A 17624-nucleotide genomic window follows, 5' to 3' on the forward strand; every position below is an offset into this window, starting at 1 on the left:
TTCAAACGCAAGGGCAGATTTTTTTTTTTTTAGCCGAGTAGTGATATTGAAAATGGCAGAGGAAAACATAAAAGAGATGTAGAGCCAGATTAGAGGGACTTCATAAATACTTTGTAAGGACTTTCAACCAATATATGCTAACCTTTATTTCACTACTCCAGTTAATCTAGGCAAACTTCTTTAATGTTACCTTCCTGGATGATTTCTAAATAAGCACCAGGACTCCATTTTCCTTTATAAATCATTTTTTGAGTTCCTACAATAACCCCTGGATTGTTAGGCACAAAACTATTCATGCCAATGTATACAAAAACTCTTGTTTACATTAATGGGAGAATGGGGTCTTTCTATAGTAGCTAAATATTTATGTTCTTTTCCCAAGTGCTTTGTGATCACATCATTCAAGTGAGAAAATATGGGTATTGCTATTTGTTTCCTCTGCATTTTGATCTTCCTTTGCAGCAGTTCCTACTTGGATGGGTTTCAGAATTTTTCTTTGCCTTGTTCCTTCCACAAGCTAAAGAAAGAGAAAAAATATCAGTGACAATGAAACAGCTGAACAATGACATGCAAATAGGACAGCAATAAAATCCACCTGATCTAAGTCTCAGTTATCTGCTGCCTAACTCTCATTCATTTTTGATGCTGTGAGAAGCAGTTATAACAAGGTGACTTACCCTTGGCCATTTCACTTGGAATTTTTTTCTGCCCCAAAACTCTTAGTGTAATAAGTTCTCACCTGCATTTCATCCCAGAGACCTTTAATTTCCTATCAGTCTCCAGTGACAGCTCTAATCTCTTACCATACGCTTTAGAGTATTTTTTTTTGGGGGGGGGGGGGGAAACCTCACTGTGTCAAAGTGAATGATTAAAATAAGTTGAAGAGATTTAAGCTCATCATATTTAAATGTGCAAACTGTGTCAGAGGCTCCTTTAATTCAAGTTCATGCCTTTTATTATCTTAAAGCCAACTTCTCCCATCTAGTATTCACTAAGTCTATAGGAACTACAAGCCCCAAAACTTCCTGACCTGCTCATGTGATGCCACTTTCCTCATCCATAAATAGATGCCTTGGAGTCAGTGTTAATTTCTGGTGAGTTGCTGTAAAAACCCTGCAATTTCCTTGGTAAGATTTTGGAAGTGATTTGCTGTTGCCTCCTTTTTAGAGCTGAGAGAGTGATTGGCCCAAGGTCAGCCAATTGGCATTATACAAAAGGGCAGGACTAGAACTCAGTCTCCAATTTTCTAGTCTGATGCTAGTAAATACTACACCACTACACCAAACTAGCTCTTTCATCCTTTCTTATCATCCTTTCTCATCCTTATTTATCCTGATACCCAAACCAATGCAGCTAGTTGCAAGTTCACCAATGGCTCTTCCAATCTAAAGAAATCTGAGTATAAAAATTGCCCTCTTCAAAAATTCTGAAGAAAATCATAATTTTACTGAAGAATGCCATCTTCCTTGTTTTCCAAGTGGTCTCTGAAAATAATAGAAGAGCCAGGAAGTTTTTCCATGCCTGCAGCAGTTTGCAAGTGTCCGTTCTTTTCAATTAATCCTCAGCATGTCTCAGCAAAAAATAAAAAAAGGAATCAAAGTATTAAATCTACTGATGACATTAGAAATGGTGATTATGGAAAGAATTGTACTTATTTTTTTAAAATAATATTTTTAAGTATTGAAAGCACTTCATCTATCTCTAGCTAGATGCACTAATGCCTACAGTAATACAAATTTTAATAAAACTATATCAGAGCTTAATTCAACCCACCGTTATTAGCTTGCCAACTGATACAACCATGTGGGTTGTTTCAATATCAATATAACTTTTAAATGTCCCCACTTTCCATCTGGCTTTCCTATCTCTTCCTCCCAGCATGGAAAAGCTCCAAGGAAAAGCTTCCATGATTAATAACAATATCTGGGGACTTTGTGCTAGTGCTGGCAGTTTTCTCGATCTTCAGCAGGCCTGTTTTGCTGGCATCAGCTGAACTGTAGCAGCAGTTTGGCTGACTTTCTTCTACAAGGATTTATATGAAACTTTGAAACATTTTACATGAATGAACGGGTAACACACGACCTGATTTTTTCTGAAATCTGAAAGCTGCTTAGGAATTTGGTCGAAAGATTGAGTAATTTCAATTTCAATCTACTATATGTGTACCGAAAAAATCTCAGGAACAAAGGATCATGTTTACAACTGGTCTGAACTTCCCTTGATGGCAGTATAGTCACATCTGAAATCTGTGGCTAGTACTATACAGGCAGTTCTTGACTTATCATTGCAATTGAGCCCAAAATTTCTATTGCTAAGTGAGACATTTGTTAAGTGAATTTTGCTTCATTGATGATCTTTTTTGCTGCAGTTGTTAATTGAATTACTCCAGTTAGTAGCATGGTTATTAAGTGAATCTGGCTTCCCCATTGACTTTGCTTATAAGAAGGTTGCAAAAGGTGGATCACATGATCCCGGAACACTGCAACCTTCGTAAATATGAACCAGTTGCCATGCATACAATTTTTTGACCATGTGAACATGGGAACCCTGCAATGGTCATAAGACTGAAAAATGGTCATAAGTCACTTTTTCATTGCAGTTGTAACTTTGAACAGTCACTAAACGTACCGTTGTACGTCGAGGTCTACCTATATTTGCGTTTTACTTTCTCCAAGTGTCAGGAATGATTACAACTTGATCTGAGAAACAAGCCCCCAGACATCACTGCAATTCTGAGCAAACAAATTGTTTCAGATACCATATAATTTTAGGTCAGGGGACAAGTAACTGTAAAATTATCATCAACAGTAAATGAAAGGGAATGTTTATTACATATTAAGGAAAGAAAGACAAAGACAATGTCATGAAAGGTGCATTGGTAAGGATTAACCTAGTCCTTTCCTACTCTTTTATTCATCTATCCATCTAACAAAGAGTTACAAAAAAAGTGCAAATTCTTTTCTGGGACAGCAGTGCGTGCGCGCGCGCGCATGCACACACACACACACACACACACACACACACACACACACAAAGCAAGAGACATATTACCAAGTCCATCTGTAGAGTAGATGTTAGTATTGAAAAGCCCTTGGCCACCCAATTTACCCCATAGCTCTAAAGGTCAGAAATATAGGAAGAAGAGCAGGACTCTGCATCAGCTTAGATCCAAGCTCCATCCTAAAAGCAAAGGGAAACTACACAAGAAATCAATTCCCTTTTGAGCTGGGACTTTTTAATAACCCAAGATAAATTATCTATGGTAAATAAATTTATAAAGAAAAGAAAAGCACAGGGAAGCTACATAATAGAGGAGGACAAGAAGAAAAACCTAAACCAGACTTAACAAAATTGGCACAGTCTCTAGCTGTGTTTTAAATGCAATACCCCAAATTTCCAAACAATGAGGACGATGACAAGTTGGTGCGGCTTCTCTTAAATATTTCAAGAAAAGAACATTAATTTCCTAGATAAGATTTTAAAAACTGCTCTGCAGTTGGCACTAAAGGGGCTCCTTATGCTAATGTTTTGTACATATATAATTAAAAATAATATACAGGTAAGGATGGTCTTTTGGGAGGGACAGGGCAGGCTATGAAGTAACATGAGAAATGTTTAAGTATATATTGTCACAACATTCTCTTTAGGGAAATGCATTCCAAAACCACTTTCCAATTGCTCTTTGCTAGCTGGCAGAAGGCAACAGTGGCTTCCCTCTTCTAGCAGCCTGGGAGAAAGCAAGAAGTGTATTGACTGAACCAGTGTAAACATTTCAGGAAAGCAGGAAAGTGAAGATAATTATATCATTCATGATCAGATATTTGAACAGGTGATTATCAATGTAAGAAAAATCTTCCAGGATCAGGCCAGGGTACATTTTCACCAGCGCTAATTACCTCTAAAGCACCCACAGACAGGCATACTGATGTTTTCCCACAATTGCCATTAAGCGAACTGAGTTTTTACTTTTTAAGTTTTGAATTTGTTCATTCATAAATTTATTTAATTTATCTGATCTCCATGAATTTATCTGATCTCCTGTTAAAGTTATGCAAGTTATCCTTGTAAATCGGTTCTAGTTCTATTCTCTCAAGCAACAGAGAAAGTTCATTCCTTCTTCTGTATGATGCGAAGGTTGCAATAGTGTCTCTCTCAGTCATCTTATTTGTAGGCTGAACATACCGAGATCCTTTCCATTCCTGACAATCATTCCTGATTATCAAATTTGCAGACGACACCAAGCTGGCAGGAATAGCCAACACTCCAGAAGACAGGCTTAAGATACAGAAGGATCTGGACAGACTTGAACACTGGGCACTATTTAACAAAATGAAATTCAATGTTGAAAAAAGCAAGGTTCTACATTTAGGCAAGAAAAACCAAATGTACAAGTATAGTATAGGGGGTACCTTGCTCAATAGTAGTAATTGTGAGAAGGATCTCGGAGTCCTAGTGGACAATCACTTAAATATGAGCCAGCAGTCTGCTGCAGCTGCCAAAAAGGCCAACACAGTGCTGGGCTGCATTAACAGAGGGATAGAATCAAGATCACATGAAGTGTTAATACCAGTTTACAATGCCTTGGTAAGGCCACACTTGGAATACTGCATCCAGTTTTGGTCACCGCGATGTAAAAAAGATGTTGAAACTCTAGAAAGAGTACAGAGAAGAGCAACAAAGATGATTAGGGGCCTGGAGGCTAAAGCATATAAGGAACGGCTGCTGGAATTGGGTATGTCTAGCTTAATGAAGAGAAGGACGAGGGGGGACATGATAGCAGTGTTCCAATATCTCAGGGGCTAGCACAAAGAAGAGGGAATCAAGCTATTTTCCAAAGCACCTGAAGACAGGACAAGAAGCAACGGGTGGAAACTAACCAAAGAGAGAAGCAACCTAGAACTAAGGAGAAACTTCCTGACAGTTAGAACAATTAACCAGTGGAACAACCTGCCTCCAGAAGCAGTGAACGCTCCAACACTGGAAGTTTTTAAGAAGAGATTGGACAACCATTTGTCTGAAATGGTATAGGGTTTCCTGTCTGAGCAGGGGGTTGGACTAGATGACCTCCAAGGTTCCTTCCAACTTTACTATTATTATTATATTATGTAATAATAATAATAATAATAATAATAATAATTACCAGACTTGATTTTAGACACTTCACCATCTTGATAGTCACTCTTCAAAATTTCTCCAGTATGTCACTGTCCCTTTGAAACTGATGTGCCAAGAACTACATACAATTCTACACAAAGCATTCATCTAGGCAAACTACCATAGGAATGAGAGAAACTAGGCTTCGCAGTAGTATATTGAAATAGTCCTTATCAGCTATCAGTTAAACATGAGCCAGCAACATGATGTTAAAAGGGTAAATGCTATCAGGAGCACAGAGAATACAGATAGTCCTTGACTTATGACCACAGTGGAGCCCAAAATTTCTGTTGCTAAGCAAGACAATTCTTAAGTGAGTTTTGCCTCCTTTTACGACCTTTCTTGCCATAGTTGTTAAGTGAATCATTGCAATTGTTAGGTTAGTAACAGGGTTGTTAAGTGAATCTGGTTTTCTCATTGACTTTGCTTGTCAGGAAGTCACAAAAGAGGATCAAATGACTCTGGGACAGTGAAGTTGTTATAAATATGAGTCAGTTGTCAAGTGTCTGAATTTTGATAACATGACCATGGGGATGCTGCAACGGTAAGTATGAAAAACAGTCATATGTCACTTTTTTCAGTGCAGTTGTAACTTGAAATGGTCACTAAATGAACTGTAGTAAGCCAAGGTTTAACTGTAGAACATGGGAAGTAATTTTTCCCACTGTACTCTGCCTAGATGAGACCCTTATGTAGAACTATATCTAGTTTTGGGCATATCACTTTCAAAGCAACAGTGCCATGTTGGATACATTTCAAAGAAGCGCTATTAAGATGGTGAATTGTATAAAATCAAGTCTGGTCAGGAATGTTTGTCAGAAATGGAAAGTATCTGGGTATGTTCAGCCCACAAATAAAATGACACAAGAAAGATGATAGCAACCTTCAAAAAGCTGAAGAGCTATCATACAGAAGGAGGAGTGAATTCTCTCTGTTGCTTGAGAAAATAGGACTAGAACCAATTTACAATTTTTAAGAAGGGACTAGACCAGTGATGGCGAGCCTTTTAGAGACCGAGTGTCCAAACTGCAACCCCAAACCCTCTTATGCATTGTCGGATGCTGGGTGGGTGCGGCCCATTGGTTGGGTGTGGCCCATTGGCTGGATGTAGCCAATTGGGTGGGTGTGGCCCATTGGCTGGGTGTGGCTGTGATGGTAATGGCAGACTGGGTGGGACTAAAAAGTTCAGTCAATCAATTCCAACTTTGCAAGATTTTTTTTCCCGCGAGAAGTTGAAATTGACTGATTGAACCTTTTTTTTTTTTTTGCACATGACGGCAAAGGCCTAAAGTGAAAAGGTTTTATAAAACCCAGCTGAAGGCCTAGGACTGGGGCGACAGTGCATGTTCCCACAGAGAGGGCTCTGAGTGCCACCTCTGACACCCGTGTCATAGGTTCGCTACCACTGGACTAGACATTCACCTCTCTGTGATCGTATAGGTTCTCCTGCTTAAGCAGGGGGCTGTACTAGAAGACCTCCAAGGTCCCTTCCAGCTCTATTCTATTCTAAAATACAAGGACATCAGGCTAGACTTTAACAGGAAATTTAATTTTTAAAAGCTATGTGAACCGTCAACCAGTGGAAGAGATTGTCACACGAAGAGGTATGTTCTTCACTAGAGATCTTCATGCAGCAATGCTCTAATGGATTCTGCACCAAAGAGCAGATTGGAATTCTATGATTTTATTAAAAGATTAAGATAGCCCTGGGGTTTAATCATTGTGTTCTCATTTTATCCTATCATTTATGTGTTTATTTGTGCAACTGGGTGAATCAACACCCTTGTGTAAGGGGTAGAAGGAATAACTTTGAGGAATAGAAGGAAGAACTGCAATCACAATGAAATAAAAGATATCTGGAGCAGATCTGAAATCCAAGTAAGTATCCCAGACAAGACCCTCCCGTTTTTCACCAAAGTAAAGGGAAGGAGGGGAAATTGCATTTGGACTGGCAAAACTGTTGTTATAACCTTATCATAAACTAGCATTAACTCTGATTTCCTAGTCTGGTCTACCTTGGAGGGTTAATACTTTGCCAGTTAGATGAGCCTCATGTTAGAAGGCAAGTAAAATAGAAGGGCTTTTAGTTTCATGTAACGGAATCTAATATAGAGTTCATTATTACAATGAAAGATCTATTTTGTATAATACTAAGCTATGGTTTATCATTAGTAGAACAAAGAGAACCCAGTCTTAGGCTACTTCTTTCTCCTCCTGTGTGGCCATAGAGAGAGGACATTAAGCCAGACAGGAGTTTGAACCTAGAACATTCTGATTAGTTCCAATGACTGTTCATTAACAGCCGAAGAGCAAATCAAGTTTTAAACAAGACATAGCAATCTAGTGCTCTGCAGATATTTTGAATTCCAATTCCAATAACAGCAATGGCTCTTAGACTTATTTACTGCTTCACAGTGCTTTACAGCCCTCTCTAAGTGGTTTACAGAGACAACATATTGCCCCCAACAATCTGGGTCCTCATTTTACCGACCTTGGAAAGATGGAAGGTTGAGTCAACCTTGAGCCAGTGAGAATGGAATTGCTGGCAGTCAGCAAAATTAGCCTGCCAAACTGCATTCTAACCATTGTACAACCATGACTCAGAAGAAGGACTTTTGTAATCTAATTCCTGGCTACAACCTGAAGCTGAAGTTGTTAACCCAAAATATTTGGTTGGCATCCTTTTGACTTACCTTCTTTTTAACTAGCTAGTGTTCCAATTCTCATTAGATGAATTAACATTTAGTTAAATTAAAAGAGGAAGCAGAGGTTCTTGATTTCTGTATGACTACCTGACTAGAAGCAAACAGACTTGCATCTGCTTCCTCATTTAGTGTTAAACCCAGGGTTATATCTGAAATGAGCAAGGAAATCCCATCACTGCACAGCTGACTAAGATTTCTTTTATCCAAATGGGTTTCATCAAATTGCAGCATGCCATTGATTATAGTACACATGCCTTCTTATCTGACCCTAAGTTCATGAGAACTTTTTGTCCAAGACCAGCACTTTCAGAAAAGGGAGCGTGGATAAAACAAGATCTGTCCCTTTGCCTCAGAGGTATGAGAATGAGTCTAGGTCAATGCAGAATTTCACTAGCCAAGCAATCAAGATATACACAGTAGAACTGTGAGAAGTCTTGGATGGCCGCAAAATGACTTACACTGCACATCTACTCGAATGGACTTGATGGCAGGGACCCCAACCCCGTTCTCTGCTTTACAGTAATAACGACCCCCCTGAAGCCTGTGGATCTTCTCAATCAGAAGGGTCTCATTTAACACCGATGTCTCCTGGAATTTGTCCGAAGCGCTGCCAGCAGTTTTGGTCCACCTCACCTAGAGGAGGGGAAGGAGAGAAGCAGAGAGAAATAAAGCATAAGAAACAAGCAAACTTTGATCTGGGCTCCGGATCCATCTATTTGTTTGAAATGCTTTTAAGCTGATTATCATGCTATGCATCTGCAGGCAATATGTATATAATACACCTGTACACAGTGTAGCATTTAATATACAAACATACAAAACAATTAAATATATATAAACATGAACAATGTGGTAAATGCCAGAGCGAATATCAATGTCAGGCTTCCTCTAGAGCAGTGTTTCCCAAACTTGACAATTTTAAGGCATGAGGACTTCAACTCCCAGAATTCCACAGCCAGCGTTGCTGGCTGTGGAATTCTGGGAGTTGAAGTCCACATGCCTTAAAATTGTCAAGTTTGGGAAACACTGCTCTAGACTGACAGTCAAAACTAGAAGTCTAGCAGGCAGAGATTTCAGGGCGCAGCCTTTGAGCGTCTAGTTTTATTAGATATTTGAAAAATTATCATTAGAACAGAAAACTAACAACTACTAACCATGTCCCATAAGCCAAGTAGGTCACAGTCCCCAAATGCCAGTCTTATCTCTCTTTCTCCTGCCATTGTGTCCTAATGGACAGAGAGCTGGGTGTTTATCTGTAGATTTATTGATAACTGATACAGAAAGTCGTTGACTTATAACAATTGAGGCCAAAATGTTCATTGCTAAGCAAGACAGCTGTTAAGTGAGTTGTGCCTCATTTTATCATCTTTTTTGCCATAGATGTTGAACAAATCACTGTAGTTGTTAAGTGAATCTGGCTTCCCCCCATTGAGTTTGCTTGTCAGAAACCAGCTGAAAAGGTTACAAATGTTGATCACATGACCTGGGACAGTGCAAACTGTCATAAATATATGCCAGTTGCCAAGCGCCCAAATTTTGATCACATGACCATGGGGATGTTTGCCATGGTTGTTAGTGTAAAAAAGCAGTCTTAAGTCACTTTTTCCAGTGCCGTTGTAACTTCTAACGGTCGCTATAAATCAAGAACTACCTATATTTCTGGGTTGTTACTATAATACACCTTTAGACCTAGGATTTTTGCATCTGATCCTTCTGTTTCTCATTAAAAAAATGTTTTCAGCATTTAAATTAATATGGAATTGGCATATGTTTTATGTCTCACATTAGTTTTCTGCACAATCTGAATCAGCCTTTTGACTTCACACTTGGGTCAAAAAATATTGCTCCCCAAGCAACATATATATTTTTGCCGATAAAGAACACTCTCTTGATAACTCTGGAGATTCCAAGGATATTAGCAGTAACTCCTGTTATTTTGCTTTTGATTAGCTATCATGCATGCTTCGGAAGCCACATTTGCATAGCTACATCAGGGCTAATTGGGATCATCACATTTCTGAGCAGAGTAAGTTTCAGTCAATTCTCTCTAGACCCTGAGAATCCTGAAATGGTTAGTTTTCAGAAGGATGAGATGCAGATACACTATGTTGCTTTTCTTAATTAATCTTCCCAGGATGTTTATGCTTCTGTTTGAATACAATAATTCCATTTTGTTATTTATTTTATTATCTAAGTGATCTGGGCAGTGAATGAATGTTTTGCAGAGTTGAAAAGGGTAAAGCGATAGAAGTAGATTGTAAAAATATCAGAACTTGCAGAAATGATGGGAGAAAAAAAAACAATTTTTTTTCTGAAAGACTAAAAACCTTATATGGAATTTCTGTTGAGAAGAAGAAAGAAATTACATGATGATTTATGGATTTGAAGATTAAATAAGGGCTGAAGGGATTTGTATAACATCTTAGGGATAGAGATAATGAAATTGCAATTGAAAAGAAGATCAGAAGTCATTTATATGTTTCTTAATTTCAATTTCTTTTTTATTTTTTGTACTTTCTCATTTCTTTTCAATTTGTATTTTATTTTATGGGGAAAATTCTGATATGTATGTATGTATATATATGTGTGTGTGTGTGTATAGTTATATATAGTTGTATATATAACTATATATAATTTTAAAAATACGAATCCCAGGCTTATAAGCAGACTCTCCACCCTCCAAAGCGTACTCTGATGATGCAGGCAGCAGACCAGCGAAAGCTAAGAAAATAGATTTTCGATGTTATGAATGGTTGTTTTTATTGTTTTATTGGTTTTTATCATTTTAACAATAAACAGCTATTTTCAGTTATCCCAGAGTTCGAGGATTCTATATCACTAGTGTGTGTGTGTGTGTGTGTGTGTGTGTGTGTGTGTGTGTGTGTGTAGATTTTCACGGGTATAGGTATGCAGGTCTTATGTATTTGGGTCTTTTCCTGTGTAAGATTGAGAGTATCTTGGCGACATTTTGACGAGGTCCCACTCGTCATCTTCAGGCTGGGGTCTTTGGCTTCATGCTTGTGTGAGCAAAGTGTGATTGGAGCTGCCATCTATATATATATTGGTGGGGGTGTGTGGAGTGATGGCTTAGTTGCTATAGGTGGATTGGTTGGCTGTGTTGGAGTTATTGTTTGTGGATTGTTTGGCTGTTTTGTAACATCCTGAGTAGTTGAGGTGCTGGCTGTGTGCCCTTTAGTCTTTTGTGTTGTAACGACGTGGGTAATGGGTTGTGTGATGACATCCTGAGATCTAGTGTAGTGATATCCTGAGTTCTGTATTGCACCATCCTGGGTGGTTGACTGTGTTGTAACATCCTGAGCTTTAGTGTTGTAGCCTGCTGAGTTCTGTGATGTGATGTCCAGGGCTGAAGGCTGTGAAGTAACATACCAGGCTTTGGTATGGCTCCGAGTTTGTGGTCTAGCTCTGTGTTCATGGCATGTGTCTGTTTGCTTTGTGTGGGGGTTGGAGGGAGTGCAGCAGCTGGTGATGTCGTCGTGGTTTGGCTTCTGGATGGTGGTTGCATTTCATCTGAGGGATGGGTTTGGGCTTGGGTTTGGGTCTGGTGAGGGTGAATGGTGATGGCATAATGTGTTGTTCTGGGTCCAGTGTCAGTTTTCGTGGCTAGGACTTGTTTGTTGATTAAGGCTCATTTCCAGATGTCTGGTAGGCGGGAGGTATCATCATGTTTATTCATGTTGTGGGGGTGTTTTTCTATTTCAATGGCTTCCATAATTATTCTCTAGTTGTGGTGTTCAGTTTTGGAGATTAGTTTGGTTCCTTCAAAATCAATTTCATGTCCTGTAGCTTTAAGGTGCTGGAAGAGGGAGGAAGTTTTTTCTTCTTTTCTGACTGCGTTCTTGTGTTCTGCGATGCATGCATTTATTCTCCTATTGTCCAATGTATGTGGCTGGGCAGATTTTGCATGGTATTTCATAGACCCCTTGGTTTTCTAGCTGGATCGTGTCTTTGGGGTTTCTTAAGATGTTGGCTTTTTTTTTGGTCGATGATGAAAGCTGTCTTGATATTGTGTTTGTGGAGAATTTTGCTGATTTTATCTGTGATGCCTTAGATGTAGGGGAGGAGGGCGATGTTGTTGTACTGTTCTATGTCTCGGTTCTTGGGGGTGTTTCCCTTTGGATTATGTTGGTAATAGTATTTCTTTGGAATCCGTTGGAGATTAATACGTTTGTGAGAATGTGTAATTCAGTTTTCAGGTGGTCTTTGTCAGCTAGGCGTTTGGTTCTGGATATGAGGGTCTTGGCTATGGAGTTGATCTGTGCAGGGTAGTGATGGGATTGTGCGTTTAAGTAGCAGTTGGTGTGTGTTTTTTTTTCTGGTAGATGGTGTGTCCTAGGGAGCCATTGGGTTTTTTGTAGATTAGGACATCCAGAAAGGGGAGTTGGTTGTTAGCTTCTATTTCCATCGTGAATTGTATTTTGGGGTGTAGGCTGTTGAGATGTGTGAGGAAGTTGTCCAGTTTTTCTTTCCTGCGTGGCCACCCCCACCAATATATATAGAGTGACGGCAGCTCCAATCACACTTTGCTCACACAAGCACAAAGCCGAAGACCCCAGCCTGAAGATGACGAGTGGGACCTCGTCGAAATGTCGCCAAGACCCGAATACACCAAGACCTGCATATATATGGTACGAATAAAATACGAACACCAGGAGAATATAAATATAAAAAATATACTTTACTAAAAGCTGCCAAGCTTTCATTTGGAGTTTCCAAATGAACGAGATCAAGGAGCCGGGCGCAGACTCTGGCTTGCTTATAAGAGACTCTCCCACTCTCTGGCGTTTTAAGCCCTGATGATGCCGCCAGGTGACGGTGAAAGCTTGGCGTTTTTAAATTAAACTTTTATAGTTTTAATTACCTTGGTGCTCATTTTATTTTAACATATATATATATATATATATAATTTCACAGCCTTAGACAAACACACATGGCAGTGAAATATATTGAGAAAAGGAATAGCACACACTGCAATCATTCAAATTTTTCTCATTTAGAAAGGGTTTACTTTGGTATCCAGATACATAAACCCAGGTGGGCAGGAAGAAACAAATGGGTTAATCGAGTAGAAAGAAAGAAAAGGAAGAAGGAGGTGGGACCTGACATGTAATATTCAAATTATTGGCTAGGCCAAAAACAATACGTTGCTTCCATGTTTCATTAGAGCAGATGGCAAACTGGTTAGAAAGCTGACAGATGTAATGGAAATGCAGAAACAGGAGCAGCAGACTGGTGAGCAGAGGGCATGAGGAAAGTTGGCAAATAATCATATAATGGTATTTCTACCCAGGGTGGAATTCTAATTCCAGAAAAGGACAGGCAGGCCACCGTTATCAGCCGCCACTGTCAATCTGCCATAATCTGAACTAGCACTAAAATCAAAAATATGTGCAGAAAGAGCATCTTGAGTATGGTCTCATCTATATTGTGCGAATCAAATTACAGAATAAATGAGTAACACATACAGACTGAGAGTGTGCAACTGTCTTGAGGCAGTGGACTGAAGCTTTTTCAATAATAATAATAATAATAATAATAATAATAATAATAATTCAAAAGTATGGACAGTGCTGTGTTCAGATTATCTGAATGCGCAAGGCCTTACTTTTCAGTCCAGCTGTTGAGGGAAGGACAAAATGAGTGTAAGTATGAGAATGTTAGGCTTGCCTTTTAACCCTCCTAAAAGGGCCCCACAAAATGATCCCAACACTATTTGGAGTATTGGAAAGGGCTTCTGGGGAACCTCATGCATGGCAGGTGATAAAAAGAATTATTACATGAACATTCCAGAAGTATCTAGTGGCCACTGTGAGAAACAAAAACATGTAAACCAGGTCTTGGGCTGATCCAGCAGGGCTGTCCTTATGAACTATAGCAGTAGTGGCGAACCTATGGTACGCTTGCCAGAGACGGCACTCGGAGCCCTCTCTGTGGGCACGCGTGCCATTGCCTCAGCCCTGCTTCCCCCCACAGCCCCCCCTCACCAGTAGCTCCCCCCAGAGGAGAGTCTCCCACAGGCACAACCCATGCGGAGCAGCACAGCCAAGGACATGGCAGCCGAGCAGCAAGGACAAGACTCCGCCCTTGTGCTCCATCATGTGCGGATGATGCTGTGGGATGAGGGTGGAGGATGTGGCAGCCATGGCATTGCAAGGGCGCCTTGGCGATCTGCTGGAGCAGGCCGTGGAGGCGGTGAGTGGCCCTGCAGGTGGGCAGGGCAGGGGCAGAATGTGGGTGGGCTGGGGGCAGGGTGGGTTTTGGACACTCTAAAAGGTTCACCATCACTGAGCTATAGCTTCCCTAATGCTTCTATTATGCCTTTAATAAAAATCACAAACAGAACATGTTGAGATTGGAGAACAAGCCCTGGTCTGTTTCACAGTATTGTCAAAGATCAGTTACTCCACCCCATTATTCCAAATGTTCGTAAACATGCTGGTTTATGGTGAAGACATGGTCTAAGCCTCTATCTTTCATCCAGGGCTCTGCGACTGGCAATCTCAGGGATATGTCTTGAAAATGCCAGGTTATACCCCTTGGTTAATTCATGGGCTGGTCCTTCTAGGTGAATAGTATTTAGGTTGACAGGATGAAGCTCTCCAGATTTCCTGGCAGGAAATTCTCTCTATCCAAAGTGGAGTCTACTAGAAATTGAATCTGAATTTTTCTGTAGGTAGAATGCATGCTAACTACTCTGCAGAAAAATCAGATTTCTCATATGGCAAACATGGACATTTTTCTGTATGCATTCCTACTTCAGGGTAATTTAGGCTAGCTTCTTGCCTTACAACTTCTCTTGACAAGTGGAGCCAAATATAGACTATCTATATATCTCTAATTGGTTGCCAGAATCAGTAAAGTTTCAAATCCCACAATTTCATCAGGAAGTAGTACTTCAGTGCCCCTCCATCCTCACATCCAGTTCTTCTATTATTACCTTGATCTTTTTTTAGTAAGGTAAGGATTTCACTCCTCAGCTAGCAGAACTAATTCATAAAATATCAACTAGACCTATACGTTTAAAGAGAACAGAAAAACCAATAGCAAAAGGATCCTTTAAATTGAAATTGGCCTCCTTAACAATTGTGTTAGCTTTAATTTAAAATTATTTATCAGGGATATTGACCTAAGGTAGGATGTGAGCTGATGCTGGTGAGGTTGCTAAGGGCTCAGGCACATACATCCGCCACACAGAAAACATCAAGTTTTTCCACTGACATTTGTAAGCATGAAAAAGAAAGCTTCCAGTATGAAGTCTTAGTCATTATAGACGAAAAAAGTGGATAGACCAGCCCTATGAATACTGAAAACAGCATGCTATATTCCACCCACATAGTTTAATACAATCATAACCATAACTCTAGCCCTGATAATCTGGCTAGCTTTGTCGCAGATGTGGTTACTGTCAGTCTAAACCAAATCAGCAGCTTTCAAGCCACAAAACTACCCTTGCAATGATATGGTCCACACATTCTTTAATTTCCTTGACTTCCCTCCCCTGCTCGATGTGTGGATTGGATCAGTGGGAAGAGGAGAAATACAATTAATGTTTTTTTTTATGGAATTCGTGTACTATATTTTGGAGGGTTCAGAGTGGGTGGATATAAAAAGTGAGACAAAAAGTAGATGTGGGTTTGGAGACAATTTTCAGTTCAGGCTGGAAGTATTTTTCACATTTTCCGCTGTGTGATGAAAGGCAAAGTTATTCCCATTTTGCAGACACTAATCCGAAGCTTAAACAAAACAAATTTGTCAAATTGAGACAAAACCCATGAGGGACAAATGGGAATTAAGTTGTTTATCAAACCCTATAAAACTGCAAAGCTGGAAAGCAATCATATTAGCATACCACATGCTTTTGGTAATCTTCTCCTTGCCCACAGGCCTATATGCAAGGTGGCTTGAATTTCAGGCTTGGGGTGATCAGGTTAAGCAACCCCATCTTGCTCGGCCTGTAGAGTTAATGGCAGCCGGTGAGAGATTTGTTTAGCCTTTGTCCTCTCATTAGAAGCCTGAAGCCTCTTAAAGAGCATTCTGTTTGCATGGCTGCTTCTGTTGGTTCTTTAATCTTTCCTCCACTTTTTTTCATTTCAGCTTCATTTATTTAGTTTGATCATATTTTGGAACTTTAATGACTAATTGAGGGAAGAGTTGGGAGGGGATTAAGCAAAGGTTAAAAGACAAATCTTTGATTTGGAGAAGCAGGGGAGAGAGGGAAGAGATACAATACAAGAGGATGAGAAAAGAGGGAAAGAATTGTTGCCTGTTCCCAGTGGGTCCCTGTGTGTGTTACTCATCACTCAAATTGTTAATCAAAAGGTTTTTTTATGAACTTTAAAGCGAGTTTCAAAACTTTGTCCCTTCCTGACTAATATTAGGCAAAGGCAAGAAAACTAGTTCATTAGAAAACCAAAATAAAAGGAGGGAGTCCTAGAAATAATAAAAAAATGGATGTATATTTATGCTGTAAATTCAGATGCCATGGATATAACAGCCATGACATGAGTGAACAGAAATTCTTTATCTGTATGCTAAGTCTTCCTCCTGCGTCATGTATAGTATGAACAAAAAGACCTGAATCTTCCATTTCTCTCTACTTTTAAATAATAATAGAAATATATTTCCAAGCTCTTTACCTTGATGGCCTCTAGCTATGTAACCTTGTCCTCTAGGCAGGAAGATACTTTAAAAGGCTAGACCAAGACATTACAATGTTAGAAGAATGCACGCCATAGAGAAACCATTCAAAACTGAGATCACACAGTTTATATCCATTGTATTTTTGTGCAGGAAGCTAGCTCAGCTGACCATGTGGTTTGTAATTCCATATCCTACACCACAGCCAGTTTTTTCTTGCTTTTTGAAGAGAGTGGTATCATTTTACATAATAATAGCCCAAGTTCATGCTGTAAAAATATTTTGAAAGAGATACTTTGGATATCTAAAGCACTTTGGGGGGGAATTTGTTAAAGCAGGTGCAATTTTCTCCAGACTTATATTATTGCTTTGGAAGGTGCTCCTAAATGTCACCACATGCACATACAGGCACAATTGCTTCACATTTTCCCCCAATAACTCTCCATATTTTTCTCCCAGTGAAGCAACTTGGCCTGATATACACACTTTGCATGCAAAGATAACCAGAAGCAGCTTCTGAAGCAGCTACACAAACCTGGGGGGAAAAAAGAACACAGCTGCTTTAATTATTTTAAAATAGATGCTTAGGATATTCTCCTACATATTTCAAAGTATCTTTTTCAAAGGAGGTTATGGTCACTCTTATAATGTGAGTTTAGTGGAAAGGTGAGAAATCTTTCGATCTTCAGTCTGTGATAATACCTGTGTAGTATTTACTCTGGAAAACTGGAGCACTAAAAAGCTGCAAATTAATGACTGGAGAAGGCCCTGCAAAGTACTCACTGTTTACACAAAATACCATACCTTCTAAATGTTTCTCCTTAGTAGAAGTTGTTGGATAAGACAACTCATGTAAGCCACAATATACCAATTCATTCTATTTTGTGGAAGAAATAAAACAGAAGAAATATACCACATGATGGTGAATTTGACAATGTCTTTTATTTCATTAAACATTGGACATTTCTGAATGCCACATACACAATAGATATTCTGCTTGGCCAATTCAATCTTGCAGGACTAGTATCTTATGGGTTTCTTTCAGTTGTGGGATTCATCCGGTTCGCACCACTTCGGCAGAACCGGTAGATAATTTTTTGTTGCCCAGGC

The 17624-nt window shown here is 39.5% G+C and overlaps 1 protein-coding gene across 3 annotated transcripts in view; it reads right to left on the reverse strand.

Moving 5' to 3' along the window:
• Window positions 1-17624, reverse strand: part of MDGA1 (MAM domain containing glycosylphosphatidylinositol anchor 1) — a 335448-nt gene that overhangs the window by 216476 nt on the left and 101348 nt on the right. For all 3 annotated transcript variants that reach the window (XR_005557135.1, XM_039347052.1, XM_039347051.1), the window contains exon 3: window positions 8318-8492. Coding sequence is in view for 2 of the 3 variants with exons in the window: in XM_039347052.1 (XP_039202986.1) it covers window positions 8318-8492 (175 nt within the window). In the remaining variant the exon portion in view is untranslated. The remainder of the gene's footprint in view (window positions 1-8317; window positions 8493-17624) is intronic.

The sequence above is a fragment of the Crotalus tigris genome, unplaced genomic scaffold (assembly GCF_016545835.1).
Source record: "Crotalus tigris isolate CLP2741 ecotype Arizona unplaced genomic scaffold, ASM1654583v1 scf7180000018048.2368360, whole genome shotgun sequence".
Lineage (NCBI taxonomy): Eukaryota > Metazoa > Chordata > Lepidosauria > Squamata > Viperidae > Crotalus > Crotalus tigris.